We start from the raw sequence: 21,830 nt of genomic DNA on the forward strand, positions 1-21,830 counted from the left end.
TCCATTGCGGGTGGAGGGAGGCCGGGGCTGCTTGACCTGCGCCCTGAAGCTGGCCAGCGGTTGTGGAAACTGGGGGATATTGAGGGAACGGTACGCCTAGGTCCTCAGCCTCGTAGTGTGGAACCTGGCGATCCCAGGGCCTGGGCTGGCCCCCGGCGTCATGGGACCAGGAAGGCGCGGTGGCGCTGCGGGGAATTGCGGGGAAGAAGGCGGGCTCCGGTGGTGGCGGCTCATCCCCGCACGGTCACTGCCCTTGTCCGCTGTTGGGGTCCGCGGCTGGGAGACTGAAGGCTTCAAGTCGGGCTGGGTAGGGGCACGTGGGCGGGGAAAGGGGTGGTAGATTACCGGTCTTCAGGGGCGGGGCTGGAGATGCAACCTTGGGGAAGGAGTCTACCAGGCTGGGCTCTTGAGGGGCGATGGAGGGCTCCGGGGGCCAGGCCAGGCCAGGATCATGCAGTTCAAAGGACTGGAGTGAGGTCTGGGGTCCGTGAGAGCGGAGCTCAGAGGATGGGACTGTGGGTCCAGGATTTGGGACCTGGGGCTGGGAAGTCCGAGGCTAGTGGAGACCAGGCCTGGTATCTGAGACGAAAGGGCCCTATAAAAAGGGGGTCTCGTGGGCGGGATCGGGAGCCAGAGAATTGTGAGAGGCGGGGCTAGGATGGCGAAGGCGAGAGGAAAGGGGTAGCCGCCGGCGCGGAGACCTCAATGCGGGGCGTGGTGCGGAAGGGGAACTGGAGCGAGGGGGCGGGGCTACGAGGAGGTGGACTTGGGGGGCTGGGTCTGGGGCCGGAGGATCGTGGGGAGCTGCGCCTATACGCCCGGGCCGGGGGGTTTGCGTCGGGGAAGTGGGGGTCCTGGGGGTTCGCTGGGCAGCCTGGAGAACAGGCGGTCGTGGTGCGGGCGGGGCCGAAAAGACCGAGGACAGTGGGGACCCGGCCTGAGGAGGGGTCGGGAAGGAGGGGTGGGGGCGCGCGGACGCAGATCCCGGGGCGCGGCGGGGCGGTGGCAGGCTCCAGAGTGGGGCGGGCCCAGGTGAGCGAGGTCTCCGCCCGCCGCCCCTCCCGCCGCCCCGGTGCCAGCTGCCCCGCTGGCCCCTCCCTGTACCCGGCGCTGGCTCCGCGGGCCGGGCCGACGGCGGCGGGCGGCGTCTCGGGCCCAGGCCAGGTCGGCTCCGGCTCCATCTTGGTCCGCGGCACCTGGCACCTGTGGCGGCCGCAGGAGCAGCGCTTCCCCCGCCTGTGCGGCCCCGGCGGGCGAGAGGGTGAGAGGCCGGCTCCGCGCGCGCCCGTGGGGGCGGGGGGCGTGGTGGGCGGCACCTCCCCTTTGCTGAGCCCCAGAACCCACTCCTCCCCGCTGCCTGCGCGCAGACCCCCGGCATCCTGGCCCCTGCCCAGCGCCCAGAGCCCCAGGTGGCCGCATCGCACTCCCCGCGCTCCGCCTCTCATTGTCCTGTCCTGTCCCTTCTTCCACGTCTCCTCTGCGCATCCTCCCATTTTCACAAGTCTGTCCGGGACCATGTCTCCTTCGGCCTCCACCCCTGCTGCCATCGCTCCTCCCTCTCCCCTTCTTCCTTTTCCCCTCCCTCAGCCTCCTGCGCCGCCTACCCCGCCCCCAGCCGTGCTGCCCTTTGGCTCCTCCTGCCCCGCATCCTTACCCCGGCCCACAGCCCCATTTGCCTGCAGTCGCTGCCTTTGCTCCTGAGAAGGTCTGTAGCCTCGTTTAGGGTCCGTATTGAGCCCCCTTCTCCCTAAGTCCGGGTGGGCTTTGTGCAGGAGGGGCGGGAGGGGAGCTGTTCTGGGCGAGGCTGCGTGGTGCGGTGCGTTCAGGCCTTTGGCCCCGCAGCAGGGGCGGCCTGTGCTTGGCGTGCAGAGTGCAGCTGGGTAGACGCTGTTACTGCAAACGGGCCTGTGTGTCCCAGGCTGGGGCATGAGTGCTTGTGAGCGTGCAGATAGGGACATACCGGCCGCCTAGGCTGCTTCTAGGCTGGGGCGACCTCTCCACCTAGGTGCCCCCCAAGGAGTGTGGGCAAATCCTCCCCAGGGGAGGAAGCTCCAGGGGCTGTTGGGCGCCTAGGCCTCTTCCTGGTGAGCAGAGCCTCATCCATGGGGCCACTGACCCCACAGTTACCCCAGAACCCTTTTCTGGCACAACTTGTGACCCGGGGCACGTAGCCCTTAAGGCACGTTCATTGTGAAGGGCAGGTTTTGTCTCCTCCAAACCCTCCCTTCAGGAATGCTGCCTGCTGCTTTGCCCAGAGTTGGCCCTGAGTGTTCCTATCAGGCCCCGTTCACTCTGGGGTGGATTAAACCACCTCCTGGAGGGTGCTGTATCCCCACTGTGCACTGGGGGGTTTGTGCTGTGTGCATTCCTGTCTGGTCCTTGAGAGGTAAGGTCCATATTTTAACATAGAACCAGTTTTCCTGCCTGACCATATAGGTTTGCTTTTCCTGTTTTGGTTTTGCCAGACACATAAGTCATCATCCAAACACTTGCCACTTAACTAGAGGGGACTTGGGCCAGGTGCTGTGGCTCATGCCTGTAATCCCAGCACTTTGGGAGGCCGAGGCAGGTGGATCACGTGAGGTCAGGAGTTTGAGACCAGCCTGGCCAACATGGCGAAAACCCCATCTCTACTAAAAATACAAAAATTAGCTGGGCACCGTGGTGCTCGCCTGTAATCCCAGCTGCTGGGAGACTAAGACAAGAGAATCATGTGAACCCGGGAGGCAGAGGTTGCAGTGAGCCGAGACCGAGCCATTGCACTCCAGCCTGGGAGACAGAGCGAGACTCTGTCTCACAAACAAACGAACGAACAAAACCAAGAGGGGACTTAGATGGATGCCACAGTGTCGTCTGAGATGGAGCCCACTTGTGGTGGTCTTGGTAGTCCCCTGGGCATATCCCAAAGGCCTGGGCTCCTCTGCTGTGGCAGCATGGTGGGAGCTGGACTCTCTAAGTTGACTCAAAGGTCTCTATGTTTGGACTAGTCTGGAAGTGTCTGAGAACTGGGGGCTTTTACTCAAAATGACATTGGTTGATTGCTACATAGGTGGTTGATCTTCCAGTTGCTGACAGGTGGAACCTGAGGCAGCAGGACAGCCTGGCATTGGCCACGGGACATCGGCCACAACCATAGCAACTTTGGCATCAAATGGGGCAGGAGAGAGAACATTAAGGAATCGTTCAAAGAATACTAGAGGTCTTGGATACTTCTGTATGCCTGTTCTTTATCTTGTCCTAAAAGATCTTCCCAGGATCCCATTAGGGCAAAACCAGAACCTTCTGTGTTGTTATAAAGGCAGGGTGGGTGTGCCATTCTGGGCATTTAAAGTGCAGACTCTAGACTTGTATGCATGCATAGCTTCCTAGGTTAAGATTTCAAATAGGCTTTGGGAAACCTAGTTTGGTGTTAGGGAGACTGGGGACACTGATGGTGACTTGGTCCTAGGATGGGATGAAGGTAGCGAGGATGGGAAGCAAGAGGAGGCTAACCTTTGGGGTGTCTTGATGGCTTTTGTAAAGGGCCTCTCCTTCTCCCAGTACTAATACTTGTTATACCATGAACTTAAGCTGCTCTTGATGGGAGGGGAAAGAGAAGATTATTGTTAACAAACACTGTTGCAGACAGTGCACATGCTGTCACATTTAGTCTTCACAACAACCTACAGGGTGGGATTTACTTCTGTTTTGCAGATTGAAGAAACTGAGGCTCAAAGAAGTTAGGGGTCCACCTGTGAGTACATGCACAGGAAGGGGAAGAGCCCCCATTGGAAGCAGAGCCCTGCCCCTTCCTCCTCACCCCTGGCTCCTTGGGAGGCCCCTCCTCTGGCCCAGTCCACAACACTGTGACAGGCAGCGTGGAAGCGTCTTTCCCCTAGTACTCCCCTCAAAGCCCTTCCTTCCTTCTGAGCTGGGAAGGCCAGGTTGTAGTTAACCAGGCCAATCCATTGGGGTTCTGAATTAGCTACTTTCAGCTGTGTGTTCTTTGACATTTCTGAGCTGCTTCAGGCCTCAGTTTTGTCACCTGCCACTTGTGGAGGGGGAATGGGGAAGGGAACCAATAGATACATAGCCCACACGGGGGTCTCTGTGTGATGACTAGCCCTGGGTGCTGGGCAGCCCTCTGGTGAGACAGGCACAGGGGGATGCTCATTGCTCATGGCTTCTCAGTGGGTCTTGGTGGGGGTCTGAGGACCTCATTCCACCTGTCTCCTCAGCGGCCAGAGGCTGCTGGCCTGGCTGTTTATGGCCCCCCTCCCTGGGAGGGTGGTGGGGTTTGGCCAGAGGCTGTGTGGATGTCCAGATGGGGCCTCCCTGGGGTCTTGGACCTGCAACTGAGTGGTTGTCTCCCTGCCAGGGCTGGCGGTGACCACGGCTGTCCCAGTCAGGAGGAACACCTCCTACCCTCCTCATTCCTGCAGCCTCAGGAGCTGCTAAGAAGCATGTTGGGCAGGTGGGGATCCACTCAGTGACTTGTTCCATGGCATGTCATGAGCATGATTGGCAGGGCCAGGCCAGATCAGTAAAAAGGGCGAGAGCTGCGAGGCACAGGCCTGCTCAGTGCTCAAAGGGGAGAGGAGCTCAGATGCCCCCCAGCTGTGTGCCCTTGGGGGTCACTGAGCCTCTCTGAGCTTATGGAATTCTCCTGTCTGTAGAATGGAGATAATGACCGTCTCAAGAGGTTGCTTGCACAGTTACATGAGACAATGTATGCAAAGGATGTGGCTCGGGCCTGCCTGGCCGTCGGCCAGTGATCAGGCCCTGGCAGCTGTTATTATCATACATACAAAGGAGGGCTTTATTGCCCTCCTTTGTTTGTATGTCCATCTTAGAGCTCATTGAGGGCAGGGTCTGGGTCAGAATTCTCTCTTAGCTACTCCTCCTCTTCCTGATCCTCCCAGGGACAAGTCTGGCTTCAGCCCCATGAAGCAGCTGGGATGGGACATCCTTACCAGGCTGGGGCTGTGTTCAGAGCTGCGCAGTCCTGTACGGTAGCCATTAGCCTCATGTGGCCAGTTAGATTCAAATAAAACTTAAACATTCAGTGTCTCAGTTGCAGTAGTCCCCTGCCGAGTGCTTGGTACCCACATGCCATTGGTGCCTACCTATTGGACAGCACAGGGTAGAATCTTTCCATCATCGCAGGAAGTTGTGCAGAGCTGGAGTCTCAGGGACTACAGCACCAGTATCATCTTCACTGTGGCTCAACAGCCACCAGCCATCTCCTGAGTGCTGGGCTGCCAAGACATTTGTAATTACACAGAAACCAAGTCCCACAGCCCTTCCCGAATTTCCTCTCGGGTAGCCTCGCTCACCTGGCCGGGGAGGTTGTTTCCTGGCAGTCTTTATCAGCCTAGGGTGGGAGGGCAGGGCTGGGATTGCCCAAATGCAGCTGCTGCCTCCTGTCCCCACCCTGTTTCTCCCACCTCTCCTGCCTGGCAAGGAGTCCCAGAGTGATCTTCCTAATTCACTGCTTTGGCCAGGGCCGCGGTGGCCCAGACACTTTGACCTCACTGCTCCCCTCATATGTTCTGGACACATGGGCTCTTTCCTCCTGCCCACCCTGCTCTCCACCTGAACACCTTCTTACTTCTCTCACTCCAGGCCTGACTTAACGTGGCTGGTCCTCCAGGAAGCCTTTTCTCATCTCCCACCCTACATGAGCTCTCCTGCCTTGGCGGTGCCCTCCCTCAGACCCCATTTTTGGCACTCAGTGTCCTCCTCTGTGGGTGTGTTCTTGTATTTGCTTGTTCTCTTGCTCAGGCACACAGCAGATAATTCTCTGAGTGCCAACGACACATCAGGTCAGTGCTGGGTGTTGGACAGCCAGAGGGTAGCAGGCCACAGGCCAGGCTTTGCCAACTTCAGGCTGGTGGGGATGCTGACAGTTGGCCAAACTGTTCCATGCAGGCCCAATGCTCAGTCAGGGATGAAGGTGCCTGGCTGGAGGGTCAGGAAAGGGGCCCCAGGAAGAGACGTTGAGGTGGAAAGGGCCAGAACTGGCTCTAGGCTGCAGCTGCCAGGTCCAGGGTGGTCTTTATGGCTGGGGGAAGTGACAGCGATGGTAGGGAGGGTGGGGGACAATGAGGATGCAGGTACACTGGGCAAGAGGGGGTTAAATGTCGTGCAGGGTAGGTCTGATTGATGGTACTGGGTGGGCATCTTATCTCACTGCTGTACCGTCCCCAGGGGTACAGAAAGGTCTGAATGAATCCCATGTTCCCTAGCCCTAGAGCTGGGCACGCAGTAGGGGCTCAGGAGATGCTGTGGAATCAATGACCAGATGCTGAATGAGTCCCTCATGGAAAAAGCTGATGTGTGGGGCCTCTCCTTGCCCCTGGAGCTAGAGGTGGGAGTCAGGGAACCCCAGAGACATGCCAGCTCAGCAAGGCTAGGCCAAGGAGGATGAGGGTGGTTGTGGAAGCCCAGAGTGATTCTCAGTGTCCTCTGGTCATCGCTCCCTCGTCCTGTGAACATTCTCTGAGCTCCCACTCCGTACCAAGGAGACCCTGTCCACAGTGAGTTGGATACTGCCAGTCCCAGGAGGAAGTAGCCCAGTGTTGGCCTGTCCAGCTGTGCCCGTTAAGAGGCCATAGTGCTTCCGTGCTGGTTAACTAAGAGCTGTTATCCCACAGCCCCACCCCCTAGGGCTGCAGTTTTGCCCCCAAAGCCCCAGCAGACTTGGCCCTCTCCCTTCCCCTCCCACACAAACCAGCCAGTAAAAAGTCGAGAGCTGATAGAGTGGCGGCCTCCAGGACCCCACCCTAGGGCAGATTCTAACTGCTTGGGACTGATGATGAGATAATTTGCAGTGTCATCCTTGTGTCTAATGTGAGATGACCTTGATTTGAAGTGTCTGGTGTCTTGTCACTGCCTTGCGTATGGTTCTGACCAGTCAGGCAGGCTGGGACTGAAGGTGGCTCCCTGGTGAACCTAGCACTGTGGGAACTCACAGTAGAATCGGCTTAGGTGCTGCCACCCAACTCAACTCCACTCCCTCCCTTTCTCTCTCCTGCAGGCAGCCATGAGCTCCAGCCGCCCCGAGCCGGGTCCCTGGGCACCCCTGAGCCCCCGCCTTCAGCCCCTGTCCCAGAGCTCTTCCAGCCTGCTGGGTGAAGGCCGGGGACAGAGGCCAGAGCTCCGCAAGACTGCCAGCAGCACCGTGTGGCAGGCCCAGCTGGGTGAGGCCAGCACCAGACCCCAGGCCCCGGAGGAAGAGGGGAACCCGCCTGAGAGCATGGAGCCGGCACGGGCCTCTGGCCCTGAGGCGCGACCCAGTGCTGGAGGCCACTGGCGGAGCAGCACTGTGGGCAATGTGTCCACCATGGGCGGCGGTGACCTGTGTCGCCTGCGGGCCCCTAGTGCTGCTGCTATGCAGAGGAGCCACTCGGACCTGGTCCGTAGCACCCAGATGCGGGGACACAGTGGTGCTCGGAAGGCCAGTCTCAGCTGCTCAGCCCTTGGCAGCAGCCCTGTCCACAGGGCTCAGCTGCAGCTGGGTGGTACTTCTGGCCAGGGTGGCCAGGCCCCTGCAGGCCTGGAAAGGGACCTGGCTCCTGAGGATGGGACTCCTAACTCAGCCTGGATGCTGGGGGCGAGTCAGTTGTCGGTGCCACCACTAGACCTGGGGGACACAACTGCCCACAGCGGCAGTGCCCAGGCTGAGCCCAAAGCTGCCGAACAGCTGGCTACCACCACCTGCCATGCTCTGCCCCCAGCTGCTCTACTCTGTGGCATGAAGGAGGTGGGGCCTGGTGGCTGCTGCCATGCCCTACCTGCCACAGGGATCCTGGCCTTTCCCAGACTAGTGGCGTCAGTGAGCGAGTCTGGGTTGCAGGCTCAGCATGGGGTGAAGATGCACTGTAGGTTATCTGGGGGGCTCCCTGGGCACTCCCATTGCTGTGCCCACCTTTGGGGTCCCGCCGGGTTAGTCCCAGAGCCTGGCTCTAGGACCAAAGATGTGTGGACCATGACCTCAGGCAATGACTTGGCCCCTGCAGAGGCATCCCCGCTGTCAGCCCAGGATGCTGGTGTGCAGGCGGCCCCAGTGGCGGCCTGCAAGGCTGTGGCCACCAGTCCGTCCCTGGAAGCGCCTGCGGCCCTGCATGTGTTCCCACAGGTAACTGTGGGGTCTAGCCTGGAGGAGGCACCGTCCCCTGTGCGGGATGTGCGATGGGATGCTGAGGGCATGACATGGGAGGTGTACGGAGCTGCGGTGGACCCGGAGGTGCTCGGTGTGGCCATCCAGAAGCACCTGGAGATGCAGTTTGAGCAGCTGCAGCGGGTGCCCGCCAGCGAGGACAGCCTGTCTGTGGAGGGCCGGAGGGGGCCACTGCGGGCTGTCATGCAGTCCCTGCGGCGCCCCAGCTGCTGCGGCTGCTCCAGCGCGGCCCCCGAGTGAGGAGCTGTGGCCCTTGGAGCTGGCCTGGGCCCACTGACTTGGTCCTAGACCTGGGCCAGGGACGGTGGGGGCTCCGTGCCCCCTGGACCCACCGGCAGCTGGGCACATCTCTCACCTGAACATCGGCTGCCTCCAGACCACAGGACTGAAGCCTGGGGCTTCCTGCCTCACGCAGCTGGGCTGTTTTCTTAAGGGCTTGATTTCTAAGGGCCACATCTCTGCACCTTCCGGGCTCTGAACTTTGAGACAGGGCTTTAGCACTGTGCAGAGGGGAGATCCTGAGTTTTCTGTAAAAAATGACCTTTTGTTCACTCCACCCTCAGAACTCTGCCATGTTGCCTCGTCAGACTCTTGGTGGCTTTATTTGAAAGCAGTGCTGAGAAATAGTGAATTCTCGACATGAAATGTGAGGCCCCAGTGACAGGGACTGCCCGGGTCTTTAGGGAAGGGGACTGATGTTATCAGAGGCCTCCTGTGTGCCACCTACTGTGCTTGTCCTGTCTTCACCTCTTCATCCTGGTTTACAGATGAAATGACAGACATTTGGCAAGGCTCTAGCCGATGTGCCCCACACTGGACAGCTTGAAGTGGTGGGACTGAGATTCAGAGCCAGGGCTGGCTGAGCCTGGGGTGTTTCCCTGTAGCATGTGCCCGGTCCAGTCAGTGCAGTCATGTATGAGGAGAATTTACTGAGCCCATACTCTGTGCTGGGTTCTGTGGATTCTGTGGTGAATGAGACAGAGGCTCCCCCTGCCCTGGCTGAGCTCATGGTGTGGGTTGGGGATGGCAAGGGAGGGTGCTGACCATTACGGAGGGCTGCCAGGCTTCCAGGGTCATTGTGTCAGAGGCTGGCCTGAGGAAGGGGAGAATGGGTGGCCACCTGCCCGAAAACCAGTTGCAAAGCCTAAAATTGCACTATTTTCACCTCATTCTGTCGGCTGAAGGATTTCTCCCTAGCTGGTGCAGTGTATGGAAGGAGGGAGGGCGGGAATGGAGGGGACAGGGAAGGAGCTTTGCCCTGGCCCTGGGGTAGGGGCTGTGAGGCTGTGGGGGCTCGCTTGCCCACATGACCTGACCTAGGCTAGGCCGTGGGGGCCAGGGGCCTTGGAGAGACAGAAACATGGGGGTTTGGCACAGTCTGACTTCATTGCCCAAAGATTTCTCAAGGCCTGTGAAGAATGGGAGTGGGCTTGTGTTCTTGTCCTGGGTCTTTGTCTTGAAGATCCTAAGCTCCTGGGACACAGCCCCCCAATCCACCCTTGTGAGGGGCCAGAGGGCTAGTGTGGGGTCATGGCCCGTGACCTGGCCTGTTTCTGGAGCCTCTTCTGCACCTAGGAGCCCAGGACCCCCAAAGCGGCGGCTTACTTTTCCCCATCCTCAAGGACCTGGTACTCATTGAGGTGGAAATGACTCTTGCAACAGTTGGTGAATTTGTAAAGCAGGAGTGGCATTTCAACAGGCCACAAGGACAAAGTGAGAAAGGCGTACGTCAGGTCAGATGCCTCCTGAAGCCCAACGATGGGCCATTCTCACCCGTAAACATGCCTTTCCCATATGCATAGGTGCACCCCTTGGGATTCTGGGGCTGTGAGCCCCTTTGTGTATGGTGCCAGGGCAGGCAGCTCACGTTCTGGAGAGTGACACATGGGTATATGCCATCTTCATGCCTGGCTCCCCATGGAGTCTCCAGGAACCCCAGCCTGTTGGGGCCACATGAGAGAGAACAAATGGCTGTGGGTACATGGGGAGGGACCTTTCACACAGGGCCACAGCTAAGTAGGGTCTTGAGGATGCAGGGGTTAGACAGGTGGGTGGAGAGAGGGCAGGACCTGCCCGGCAGATGGAACAGCCTGGTCAGATACTTGGATGTGCCTGTCCTGCACGGGCCATGATGAGTTTCTGCAGTGGCAGCTCATTTGGGGTGTTTGGGAGGTGACCAGGGGTCCCCATTGTGAAGATCCTGATGTAAATGAGGAAAGGAACTTTAGGGGAACTGTGGAAGGGGTTGGGAGGTGGGACCAGATTTCAGTTTAGAAATATCCATTTGGCTTCCAGTGGAGATGTGCCGGGTGACACCAAGGAGAGGCCTGTTTAGGGGCAATGGAGTGGGCAGCTGGGGGCTGGGTTCATACACGTGCACACACGCATACACAGGCACACATGTGTGCAGTGGATTCGGGGAGGACGCATTTCAGGATGCTGAGGTTTCCAGTTTGAGCAAGAGGAGGGTGAGGCCACTACCTGGGACAAGGTGAATGGCATGTTCAGCAGGTGCAGAAAGGGCCACATGCCACAGGGTTTGGCTGGGACCAGTGAAACCTACTTCATGAAGAGACTTTCTTCTCTGTCACGTGCAGATTCTCATGCATTCACGCTGGCTGGGTGCCACTCTGTGCTACCTCCATGCTGCCCTGGCTTGCCAGGATGGCAGGGCGGGCTGGGCTCAGCCAAGCTCCCGCTCACCTCATGGTCACTGAGATGAATATTTGCAGAGCGGTGCTGGAATCCAACACCTGTGTCTTGGCTGGGGCCCCAAACCACTCTCCTGGCTAAACCACGATGCTTGTCTCCCTAGCCCGGTTGCACAGCTGCTGCTGACAGGTCTACCTGAAGTGACTGCAGCCTCATTTCTGATTGGAACTGGAGACCCCTCCCAACCCCCCCTTGCTGTGCCCTCTCCTGGGACAGGCCTGATTCCTGCAGTGGTTTAGGGCCCCAGAGCATGGCCAGTGGTTTAGTTTACAGATCTCCTCCCCTTGGACTCTAGATTTCTGGCCAGACTTTCTGGGTCCCTTTCAGGCCCTGCTCTGGGAGGTGTTGGAGTTCACTGTTGATGTGTTTGTTTGGCTTTGAATTCAAAATAGATACAAATTTGGAGGTCAGAGCTTTACCAGACCCCAGCAGAGATGGGGCATCGGTCCTGGCTGGTCTTGTTTATTTTGTCTTGGTAAATTCTGTTCTTTGGAGCATAAACCCTGGAGTCCTAGAGCCCCTTGCCTCAGCAGGAATCCCCCCCCCCGGTCTGCTCCAGGGGCTCCCTGCTTCTGCCCACCTGCTCTCCTTCCGTGGCATTCAGGACCCCCGACAGCTGAAGCCTCTCTTCATGGAGCTCGTCCCCTCTGGGCCTGCCTGTCTTGTGTCCAGGACACAAGACGTGCATCCCTTGTCTGGCCCCGGGCTGCCATCGCTGTCACAAGAAACTGGTAGAGTAGAGCTGGTCTGAGGTCACAGTGCTGGCGGCGGTGGAAAAGCAGGGATGGCCTGTTCCACTGTGATCTTACCTCCTGTGTCACCTGGATTGGGTCTCTGTCCCCCTAGACATGCTAGATCCTAACTTTACAAGGGCTGAAGGGGTCTTCTACACGCAGGTCCGAACACTTTGGGCTGGGGTTGGCCACCGTAGCTTAGTGGGCTAAAGCTGGAGTTTGAATCTGGATATATAGGATCCACACCTATAGCCATGTGATCTTGGGCAAGTTACAAGCCTTGATCATCTTCCTCATCTGTAAGATAGGGATGACAATGGTGCCTCCTTCACATGCTTGGTGTGGAGATTAAATAGAGTAACCCAAGTAGTGCCTGGAACTGAGTTAGTGCTAAGCACACAGGCTGGTAGTGTTGGGCACCCCTCTCACAGCCACATTCAGGGGCCACCTCTTACCCTGCCAGCTTGGCTGTGATCACAGCCCACATCCCACTTCCTTAAAAGTCCCTTGTTCAGAGCCTCTTTCCAGGTTCCTCGCCCACAGCTTTGTACCCTGCCTGGGACTTGGCCCTCTGGCTGGGGCCTCTGAAAATGTAGTTCCCAGAGTGCATTGAAGAGGGCTACCCTAGCCCTCACCACTCATCTTGGGCTGGGTTCCCCAGAAGCTTCTGCTGAGATGAGGATGCTGGAGTTATTAGGGAGGGGAGAGCAAGTTAAGGGAGGGACAGGAGGCAAGGCAGGGTGTGATTTCAGTCCAAGCCAGACCCTAAAGGGGAGCCCTGGGTGCAGTCCAACCTCAGAGTAAGGACTACCCAGGGGTGAAGATGTAGCCTCCAGGCACTTCTGCTCTCTGGCACGCAGGCTAGGAAGCTCTACCAGCCCCAGGGTAGGTCCCTGCATGGAGTTGTAGGGCCTATTTTGGGGGAAGTTGTGCACAGAAACCACCAGGGGGAGTCACAGACATCTGAGGGTGCACCCATTGACATTTGCATCCATGTCATGCCGAGCTTGTGGCCCACGAATGCCCAGCCCTTTTCTCCATGCATTGCTCTGTCTCAGTTTTGTGCACGCCAAGCAGCCTTGGTTAGTTAAATGCAGAGCTTGGCATTTTCCCATGTTAAATTTCTTCTCCTTTTTCATTCTGGCCTGGCCTGGTTTTGCCATCTGAAGCTATGACTAGTCCTTTATCAGTTTTCATCCAACTTGTCAGGCAGGGCAGGGCTGGTATGAAGCCCAGGACATATCGCTGGGACATCCCATAGGTCCGTGAGATTCCCAGGTCCCTCCAAATCTACACGGTCATCATGGGCAAATTAGTTTAAGTGTGATCTGTTAAGATCCAGATCTCTCACACCAACAGCACACAGCCCCTCTTCCCATGGCCGTGGAAGGAGGGCAGCATAGCCTGACTCGAGTCCTCGTTCTCAGCAGAACTGGTTCTGTGATGGCCACTTCCCCTTCTCAACTTTTACCTACTTCTGTTTAATAGGTTGGTCTGCAAGTCTGAGAGCAACAGCAAGCTTGGAAGTGTGGACTTGGCCTGGTACAGTGGCTCATGCCTGTAATCTCAGCACTTTGGGAGGCTGAGGTGTGCTGACTGCTTGAGCTCAGGAGTTCGAAACCAGCATGGGCAACATGGCGAAATCCTGTCTCTACAAAAAATACAACAATTAGCTGGGCATGGTGGTGTGCATCTGTAGCCTCAGCTACTCAGGGGGTTGAGGTGGGAATATGGCTTGAGCCCAGGAGGCGGAGGTTGCAGTGAGCTGAGATAATGCCACTGTGCTCCAGCCTGGATGACGGAGCCAGACCCTGTTTCAAAAAAAGAAGAAGACAAGAAAGTATGGACTCTACCTTCTTGCCCTTGTGGAGATTGGGAACTGCCTGCCCTTGGCCTCTTTCCTGTCCATCTTGTATTATGAAAGGCTGTTTCTGGCACACCCGGGCTCCTCTGTGTGGTTTCTGGGAGGTGACTGAGGGTCAGGGGAATGGAGCCCCTCTGCAGCCGGCCGCTGGTACCTTCCCTATTGAACCCTTCTTTAGGTTTGCTCACTCTTTTTGATGGGTGTCTTTCCAAAGCTGGCTGGGGACCTCCCTGATTGAGAGACATGGGGCTAGTTCTGTTGCTGTGTCTACACGGAAATAATAAAGCAGAAAAACACCTGAGGAAAGTTGATGTTTACTAAAAAAAAACAAGCGAAACCAAAGTGACGTGGACCCATAGGATTGGGGATGGGTGGTGGGGTCTGACTCCCTTGTCCCAAGGGTTGGGTGAATGCCGCCTTTGCTCACTTGTGCGGTCACTCGCCAGGACTCCTGCCTGGCTTCTCCCACTCTAAGCCCAAGATAGGCTAGCAAGGAGGAAGGTCTCGCCGCAAAATACGAGCTCCCCAAGTGGATATCCTAAAATTCATCTTTCGTGGCCCTACTTTATTGGGAGGGAATGTGAAAATTGTGGGAATATGGCCATTGACATCTAGGGCTCAGGGCAGGGGAGTGTGTCTAGTTTTAAGGTGTGCGCTTTTAGCCATGCACTCCTCGCCCAGTCTGTCCTGCCCGGATCTTTTCATTTCCCTGCAACTTTCCTGAGAAAAGACAGAGTGTGCTTTCTCTGCGTCCTATGAACATGGCCCCAGGACTGCAGTGCCTCTGTGTGTGCACAGCCAAGGACAAGTCGGGGGACCTCTGCTGGTCCTGCACCTGCTGCTCTGGGTGCTCTGTCATCCCCATCCCCCATTTCTCTTTAATCTGTTCTTCTTTTGTGGTTTCATGTTCTCTTTGTTCCAGGTTATTCAGAACCTGTCTGCCTCCCCACTGTCCACTGTACTTGTTCCTGCCTCCCCCTGCTTTGTGCCAGGGATTTACTTGCCTTCGCCTTCTGGCTGCATACAGTAGCCTCTCTTCTTGTGGTCTTGGCCATTCCCCCTACCAGGCCCCCAGCTGTGGCTGTGCCTGGGTCTTGGCATTGCTGATTTACATGGGTCTAGGCCCTTTCTCTCCACCTGTCCTTCCCCTCTTTGGATACAAGCCAAAACATCTGAGCATCTCCTTACAGAGGGAGGTCTCCCTGGGGTTGCTGTGCCAAGTTTCCATTGCTTTTGCCCAGAATGAGAAATCAGTTGTCAGTGGCCCTGCTGGGTGAATGGAAGGACTTTGGTCAGGCTGGAAGGGCACCCCATCAGTCCTAACTTTTGGTGGCCCTTGGTGGGGGCTGGCTGGCTAGGCTGCTAGAGAGGTACATCAGGTGGGTGGCATCCATCTGCTGGCTTTAGGCAGGCTATCTCCTCATCCATGTTTTCAGAATCTTCTTGCATGGCTTGTAATTGGGTTGGGGTGTGGCCTGAGCCCCTGTGGGGATACACTGCACTGTCCCACCTGTGTGCTTCTCTGCTGTCAGGAACTGGATTCATGTCCAAGAGCCAAGGCTAGGGACTGGAGGAGGAGATTCCTGTCTTTGACCCCTCCATATTAGTCTGTTTTCATGCTGCTATGAAGAACTGCCCGAGACTGGGTAATTTATAAAGGAAAGAGGTTTAATTGACTCACAGTTCCACGTGGCCAGGGAAGCCTCAGGAAACTTACAATCATGGCAGACAGCGAAGGAGAAGCAAGGCACCTTCTTCACAAGGCAGCAGGAAGGAGAATGAATGCAGGAGGAACTACCAAACACTTGTAAAACCATCAGATCTCGTGAGAACTCACTATCGCAAGAACAGCATGGGGGAACCGCCCCCATGATTCCATCACCTCCACCTGATGTCTCCCTTGACACATGGGGATTATAGGAATTACAATTCAAGATGAGATTTTGGGTGGGGACACAGCCAAAGCATGTCACCCTCCCAGGCCTGAGCAAGGCCCAAGCAGGGAGCGTCTGTTGGGGCTGGAACCCTGGGAGGATAGAATTCTCCCCTCCACTCAGATTTGTTCCCTGTTGCTGCCCACCTGGCCCCTCCCCGCAGCCTTCTGCCTGGCCTTGTCTCTGTTCACTTCTCATTTTTAGCAGTCAACAGACTGGGAGATGGTGGCCAAGGGTGTCATTTTGTACACAAGCTTTGTGGCTTTTCTAAGCTCAGCCTGCAACTCTTGAGGAAAACTCTTTGGTTTGATTTTTTTTCTCTTCAGAGTTGGGGGGATTCAGGGAGAGGGGCAAGGGCTTCTTGTGAAGATTTCAATTCTTGAAGGGGTGGAAGCCTCTTGGCCTGAGGGAAGGGTTGGCGCGGGAACCAGCAGGGGTGTGGACACAGGGGGCTGGCACCTGATACTGTAGGACAGCTGGGCAGGAAGTCGGATGCTGCTTTATTGAAATTTTTGATATTTTATCTTTTTTCATTAGTTTTTATTTTAAAACACTGAGTTAAAATAATTAAAATATTATTTATCTTGGTTACCGAATCACTTAGTGTTGCCTTAAATTTTGTGCCTAGTCCCTGCCTGACCTCTCCTCCTCCTCTCCCAGGGCTTTAGGTACTCTTAGTCCCTGTGTCATAGGGACTGGGAGCAGATAGGCGCCCACCCCCCGCACCCCTCCATGTTCCTACTCTAATCTCCTACCCTGATCTGCGGTGCAGGGTGGCGCTGGAGAGGGTGGCTTGTGACTGATCCCGCGGTCTGGTTTGCGGCTAGGTGTGTGTCCCCGGCCTGGCGTTGGTCCCGGGCCAGGCGTGGTCCTGGGCGGCGTGGCCTGTGACAGGACCCGACGCCTCCTGGTGGGCATCTCGCTGAAGCCTCGCACCTGAGGGGATTTGGGAGGGAGGAGTCGCCGTGGGGCGGGGTGTGGGAGGGCTCCCAAGGCCCCGAGCTGCAGTCCCACCCTCACTGACAGGTCAGTCCCTGAGCATCCGCCACCCTTCTCCTTCTTCGGGCGATCGGGCCAACCTGGACAGCAGGGCGGAAGCTTCCAGAAAGGACAGAGATGGAGAAGGTGGGAAGGGTGGGGCCCAGGCAGGGGACACCACGGCCTTAGGAATGGAAGACAGGCCCCACTTACACCTTTGACTCCAGATGCAGCTCATCCTCGGGAGGGGCTAGATGAAGAGGCCTTCCTCTCTTTTCCCCCTAAGCTGTGCCTCTGAGCCTCTGTGCAAATCTGATGGTGCAAACCTTTGGTCTGCCTTCATCTTTTGTTGTTGTTGTTGCTGTTGTTGCTGAGACGGAGTCTTGCAGGCTGGAGTGCAAGTGGCACGATCTCGCTCACTGCAACCTCAGCCTCTGGGTTCAAGCGGTTCTCCTGCCTCAGCCTCAGCCTCCTGAGTAGCTAGGACTACAGGTGCGCACCACCACGCCTGGCTAATTTTTGTATTTTTAGTAGAGATGGAGTTTAACCATGTTGGCCAGGCTGCTCTTGAACTCCTGGCCTCAAGTGATCCACCCTAATAAACTTGCTTTCACTTTACTCTGTTGGCTGGCTCTTGAATTCCTTCCTGGGTGAAGCCAAGAACCGACGTAGCCTCCCAGGCTGAACCCCAGTTTGGGGCTTTGCCCCGTGACACCCGCAAGGGGCTGGGCTTCCCTTCTTGGGGAGGAGGGTCAAAGAAGTGACTGTATCTTGAACACCCATTCCTCTCTCCTTCCATGTGCACAAGGCCTCTCTGAGCTGCTGTCTTCTTTAGGACACTTTCAGGTGCAAGTAACTTAATTTTGAGCTGAAAGTTACCTAAACAATTATTATAGAATGTTCACCTTCCCACTGAAGAATTTAGGAGGTAACTGGCTTCTGGGTGGGCTGTGTGGCTCATTGTGGACATGGATTCAGGTTCTTTCCATATTTGTGCTCTGCCATCTTTAGAGCGTAGTGAAGGCGTCCTTACCCCCACGATGGCTGCTGCATTTAAACTCTGGAATTCAGCTGCTGGAATTCACACTCCAGTCTGTGTGACTCCAGGGCAGTCATTTTATTTGTCTTTTCAAAAATGAAAGTAATACATACTTATGGTAAGAATTTAAAACAGTACAGACCTCGGCGTTTTGTTTTATTCATGATAGGAATTTCAAATAGTGTGTAAACTGAAGGTCTGATCCTCGCCCTTCTCTGGAATTCCCGTGGGTTACCACTGAAGATGTTAATAATTTCCATGGGCCTCCCACAAACTTCCTTGGTAATCACAAGCTCAGACCTCTGAATATTCCATACAAGTGAGATCTCACTTAGATACTATTCTGCATTAATTCTTTAAGATAGGCCAGGCACGGTGGCTCACGCGTGTAATTCCAGCACTTTGGGAGGCTGAGGTGGGCGGATCACCTGAGGTCAACAGTTCCAGACTAGCCAGGCCAACAAGGCGAAATCCTGTCTCTACTAAAGATACAAAAATTAGCTGGGCGTGGTGGCGGGTGCCTGTAATCCCAGCTACAGTCAGGAGAATCGCTTGAACCCAGGAGGCGGTGGTTGCAATGAACTGAGATTGTGCCACTGCACTCCAGCCTGGGCAACAGAGCGAGACTCTGCCAAAAAAATAAAAAATTAAGATATGTCTTGTAGATAATACTGCCACATATAGCAATATTTTCTTTATTTTCTTCTTTATTTTCTTCTTTATTTTCTTCCTGGGCATATTGTATTGCATAGTATACAAGTGCCTTTTAAAATTAAACCAGCCTTCTTTTTCTGGACTTTATGTTACACCTCACATTTTTTTTAACTTAATAGATTTATTTCTTAGATGAGATTTAGATTAAGAGAAAAAGTATGCGGAAAATACAGAGTTCCCCTACACTTTCTCACTCTCATACACTTTCTCCTATTATGAGCTTGCATAGTGTACAACATGGTACATTTGTTACAATTAATGCACCAATATTGATATATTACTGTTTCCTAAAGTTCGTGGTTTAAAGTTTACTCTTTGTGTTGGACACTTCTCTGGGTTTTGAAAATCCGTGTGGTGTATCTCCCACTCCAGTAGCATACAGAACAGTTCGACCACCTAAAAATCCCGTGTGCTCTGTCCATTCACCCCTCTTACCTTCCCCAGGACTCCTGGCAACCACTGATCTTCTTACTGCCTCTATAGTTTTCCTGAATGTCATAGAGTTGGCATCATGTAGCACGTAGCCTTTTCAGACAGGCTTCTTTCACCTAGCAATATGGATTTAAGCTTCCTCCTTGTATTTTCATAGCTTGAGAACTCATTTCTTTTTAGTGCTGAAAAATGTTCTATTGTCCGGACATACCGCCATTTATTCATCTACCGAAGGACATCTTGGTTGCTTTGAGGTTTTGGCTATTATGAATAAAACTACTATAAATATTCACGTGCAGGTTTTGATGTGGACATGTGTTTACTTCAGTTGGTTAAATACGTAGGACAACATTGCCGTAAGACTATGTCTAGCTTCATAAGAAACTGCCAAACTATCTCTGTACAATTTCATATTCCTACTAGCAATGAATGAGAGTTCCTTTTTCTTATATAAAAATAAGTATCCGTTCATGTATAGTTTTATATACCTGTGTGAGTATATCTGTAGGGTAAATTTTTCATCAAGTGGTACATGTAAAATATCTACGTGTATTGGCAAATTGCTCCCCAGAAAGATTGCACCAATAATACATGAAAATGTGTATTTTCTCATATCCATGCCAATATTTGATTGTTAATTGAACTTTAATATTTTGGCTAATTTGATAAGTGAAGAAACAATGTCTTCCTGGTTATTGTGATTTGCAATCTGTTCCCTGTGGGTGAGGTTGTGTTCTGCCGGACTGCGTGAGTGAGAATTCCTGTTCTGGCACTCTCAAGCTGTGTGATGCTGGGCAAGTTGGTGAACCTCCCTGGACCTCAGTTTCTTCATCTATAGAATGAGGATGGTAATGGGTCTTTCCCTTATTAATCGGATTGGAAGATTTAATGGCATCGTTCACGTAAAGTGCTAGCACAGTTCCTGGCTCAAAATAAGGGCCTTGTAAATCTAAGCTATTATTATTCTCCAATATGTTCATAAGCATTTGAATTTCTTCATTTATGATCTGCCTGTGTTCATATCAATTTCCCAGGATTTTTTTCTTATTGATTGGTTAGAGCTCTTTGTATATTAATAACATATGTTTATTTTTTTCATATAAGTCACAAGTATTTTTTTATTCCAGTGTTTCACTTGTCTCCTGTTTATCAGATCCTGGCTCCAAACCAGTGCAACATCCTTCTCAGGGACACAGCATTTTAAATCTTACAAAGCCCCTCATTTCCCATCTGTCATTTATGTCTCAGGACATCCACATGAGGCAAGCTGATGTGTTTTTCAGTAAAGAAGGAGACTTTATTGACCAGGCAGGACGAGTGACTTGCCTAAGGACACACAGGGAATTAGTGGTTTGTACAGACTGAAATGGAGGGTCCTGGCCCCTAGGTTCCACCTCCTCTGCACTTAGAGAAGGGGAGAGGGAATCTGGAGGTGCAGGAAGGAAAAGGTCAAGGTCATCATGACAGATAGCCTTACCCCGTCCCCTCTCAGAACCCAAGAGCCTGGGTCTTTTTTTTTTCTGTTAAGCTCTGACAATTCTCTCCTGATAAATCAAGGGAAGAATGCGAGTAAAGGGTATGTGTTACTTGGGCGAGACTCCCTGCTTGGAAGGTCTAGGAGGGGAGGTATGTGTGTGAGCGAGTGTGTGTGTGTGTGTGTGTGCATTCTTTCTGTCAAGTTGCCCAGCAGGTGAGCTGAAAGCTGGCTCTCTTAACTTGGGGATGAGCAATAGAGTCAGGTCTTGGTTCGTCATTTTCCGATTTCATCAGCTTTGAAAATATTTTAATAATAAAATCCAAGCATTTGATTTTCCTGACAAGTTGTTTATTCTGATTTATTGGCTATGCATGGTGCCTGGAGCTCCTCCAAACTCCCAAGGGTATCCCTGAACGTCTCAGGATGTCTCTTAACCCAGTGCCATGTGAGGGACAGAACCTAGACCAGGCATTCAGAGCCAGGTACCATTGTGCCTACCCTACTCACTGCTAGGTGCTAGTGAGGTGCTCACACCTCTCTGGGCTTAGTCCCCTCTATTGTAAAGCAAATGGGAGGCCGGCTGCCTCTGCCTTGCTGGGTTGTTGGTATGGCTGAAACGAGGGGATGAAGGTGATGCGGAAAACTTGATAGGAGAGTGGCTGCCGTGTGTCCATTCTGGTCTCCTTTGTCTAATGTCAAGCCCGGGGACTGGTTCTTTTTTTCTCTTCAGATCTGTGATTCCTGGGAATCCTGCTTGCCTCGGTGCCCCCTGGTGAGGTGGTGCCATATAGGTTGCTTTAGCACATCACCGAGAGGGACTCTCCAAACCGTATGCTAAGTGGTCACCGCCAGAATACTTGCATTTGGGCCAGACCGAGCTAGGGTACCTAACCATAGCTTCCTGGGTTCATTTCACAGGGTGGACAGCAACTGAGAGATGTCCAGGGAAATTTCCCTTTTTAAGAGATAGGGGTTCTGGAGCCTATAAGGGCAGGAAGTATCCCCAACCACAGGCAAGTTCATGAAGCCCATAGGGAGTAGGATGGAGCCAGTTGCCAGGAGCCGGGAAAGGTTCATGCTTTTGCTCCTCCATGTACCCAAGGACTCAGCATCACCTGGAAGTTGATGCAAAGGCAGAATCTCAGCACACTCTGAGCCCCTGAATCAGAGTCTGCATTTTAACAGAACCCCTAGGTGAGGCAGAAGCCCATTACTCCAGTATCATTCATTCATTCACTCACCTAGCGAACACTGCTTGAGGCCCGCTCTGTGCCGTGCCCTGTGCTGAGGAAGACTGGCCAAAAGACCTTGTTCTGGTCTTCCTGAAGCTCAGGCGGAGCAGACACCCCAACGGCCAACAAATGTGAAGATTGAAAACTGTGGTGGGAGCCTGAGGTGGGAGCAGCTAAGCTTCCCTGGGGAATTGGGGGTCAGGGAAGCAGTCCCAAGAGGCTGAGTACCTCCTGTGTGGCAGGGGCAGGGTGGCCTTTGCTCCCTAGTATCTTTTTTTTTTTCAGACGGAGTCTCAGTCTGTTGTCCAGGCTGGAGTGTAGTGGCGCTACCTTGGCTCACTGCAACCTCCGCCTCCTGGGTTCAAGTGATTATTCTGCCTCAGCCTCCCAAGTAGCTGGGATTACAGGTGCCCGCCACCATGTGTGGCTAATTTTTGTATTTTTACTAGAGATGGAGTTTTGCCACATTGGCCAGGCTGGTCTTGAACTCCTAACCTCAGGTGATCCACCCACCTTGTCCTTCCAAAGTGTTGGGATTACAGGCTTGAGTGAC

The 21,830-nt window shown here is 54.3% G+C and overlaps 1 protein-coding gene across 5 annotated transcripts; it reads left to right on the forward strand.

Annotated features, from left to right (window-relative positions):
* The first annotated feature begins 1,047 nt into the window (after nt 1-1,047).
* GPRIN2 (G protein regulated inducer of neurite outgrowth 2) lies at nt 1,048-21,515 on the forward strand. 5 transcript variants are annotated; one of them, XM_054522244.2, is made up of 3 exons: nt 1,275-1,705; nt 7,019-8,119; nt 13,096-21,515. In XM_054522244.2, the coding sequence occupies exons 2-3, from the start codon at nt 7,025-7,027 to the stop codon at nt 13,111-13,113; spliced, it is 1,113 nt and encodes a 370-aa protein (XP_054378219.2). In that variant the 5' UTR covers nt 1,275-1,705; nt 7,019-7,024; the 3' UTR covers nt 13,114-21,515. The 5 variants fall into 5 exon arrangements, with proteins under 5 accessions (XP_009243624.4, XP_054378219.2, XP_054378217.2 ...); XM_063727551.1 differs by lacking the exon at nt 1,275-1,705 and adding an exon at nt 6,092-6,349; XM_009245349.4 differs by lacking the exons at nt 1,275-1,705; nt 13,096-21,515 and adding an exon at nt 1,048-1,261 and having other exon boundaries at nt 7,019-8,747.
* The last annotated feature ends 315 nt before the right edge of the window (nt 21,516-21,830 follow it).

This window comes from Pongo abelii, chromosome 8 (assembly GCF_028885655.2).
Source record: "Pongo abelii isolate AG06213 chromosome 8, NHGRI_mPonAbe1-v2.0_pri, whole genome shotgun sequence".
Classification (NCBI taxonomy): domain Eukaryota; kingdom Metazoa; phylum Chordata; class Mammalia; order Primates; family Hominidae; genus Pongo; species Pongo abelii.

Bases quoted from the DNA above. Each gene is read 5' to 3' on its own strand.
- GPRIN2 (XM_054522243.2), top strand. From the start codon at position 6,284: ATGCTGAATGAGTCCCTCATGGAAAAAGCTGATGTGTGGGGCCTCTCC. The intron at 6,350-7,018 runs GTGGGAGTCAGG...TCTCTCCTGCAG, and splicing joins CCTTGCCCCTGGAGCTAGAG to GCAGCCATGAGCTCCAGCCG.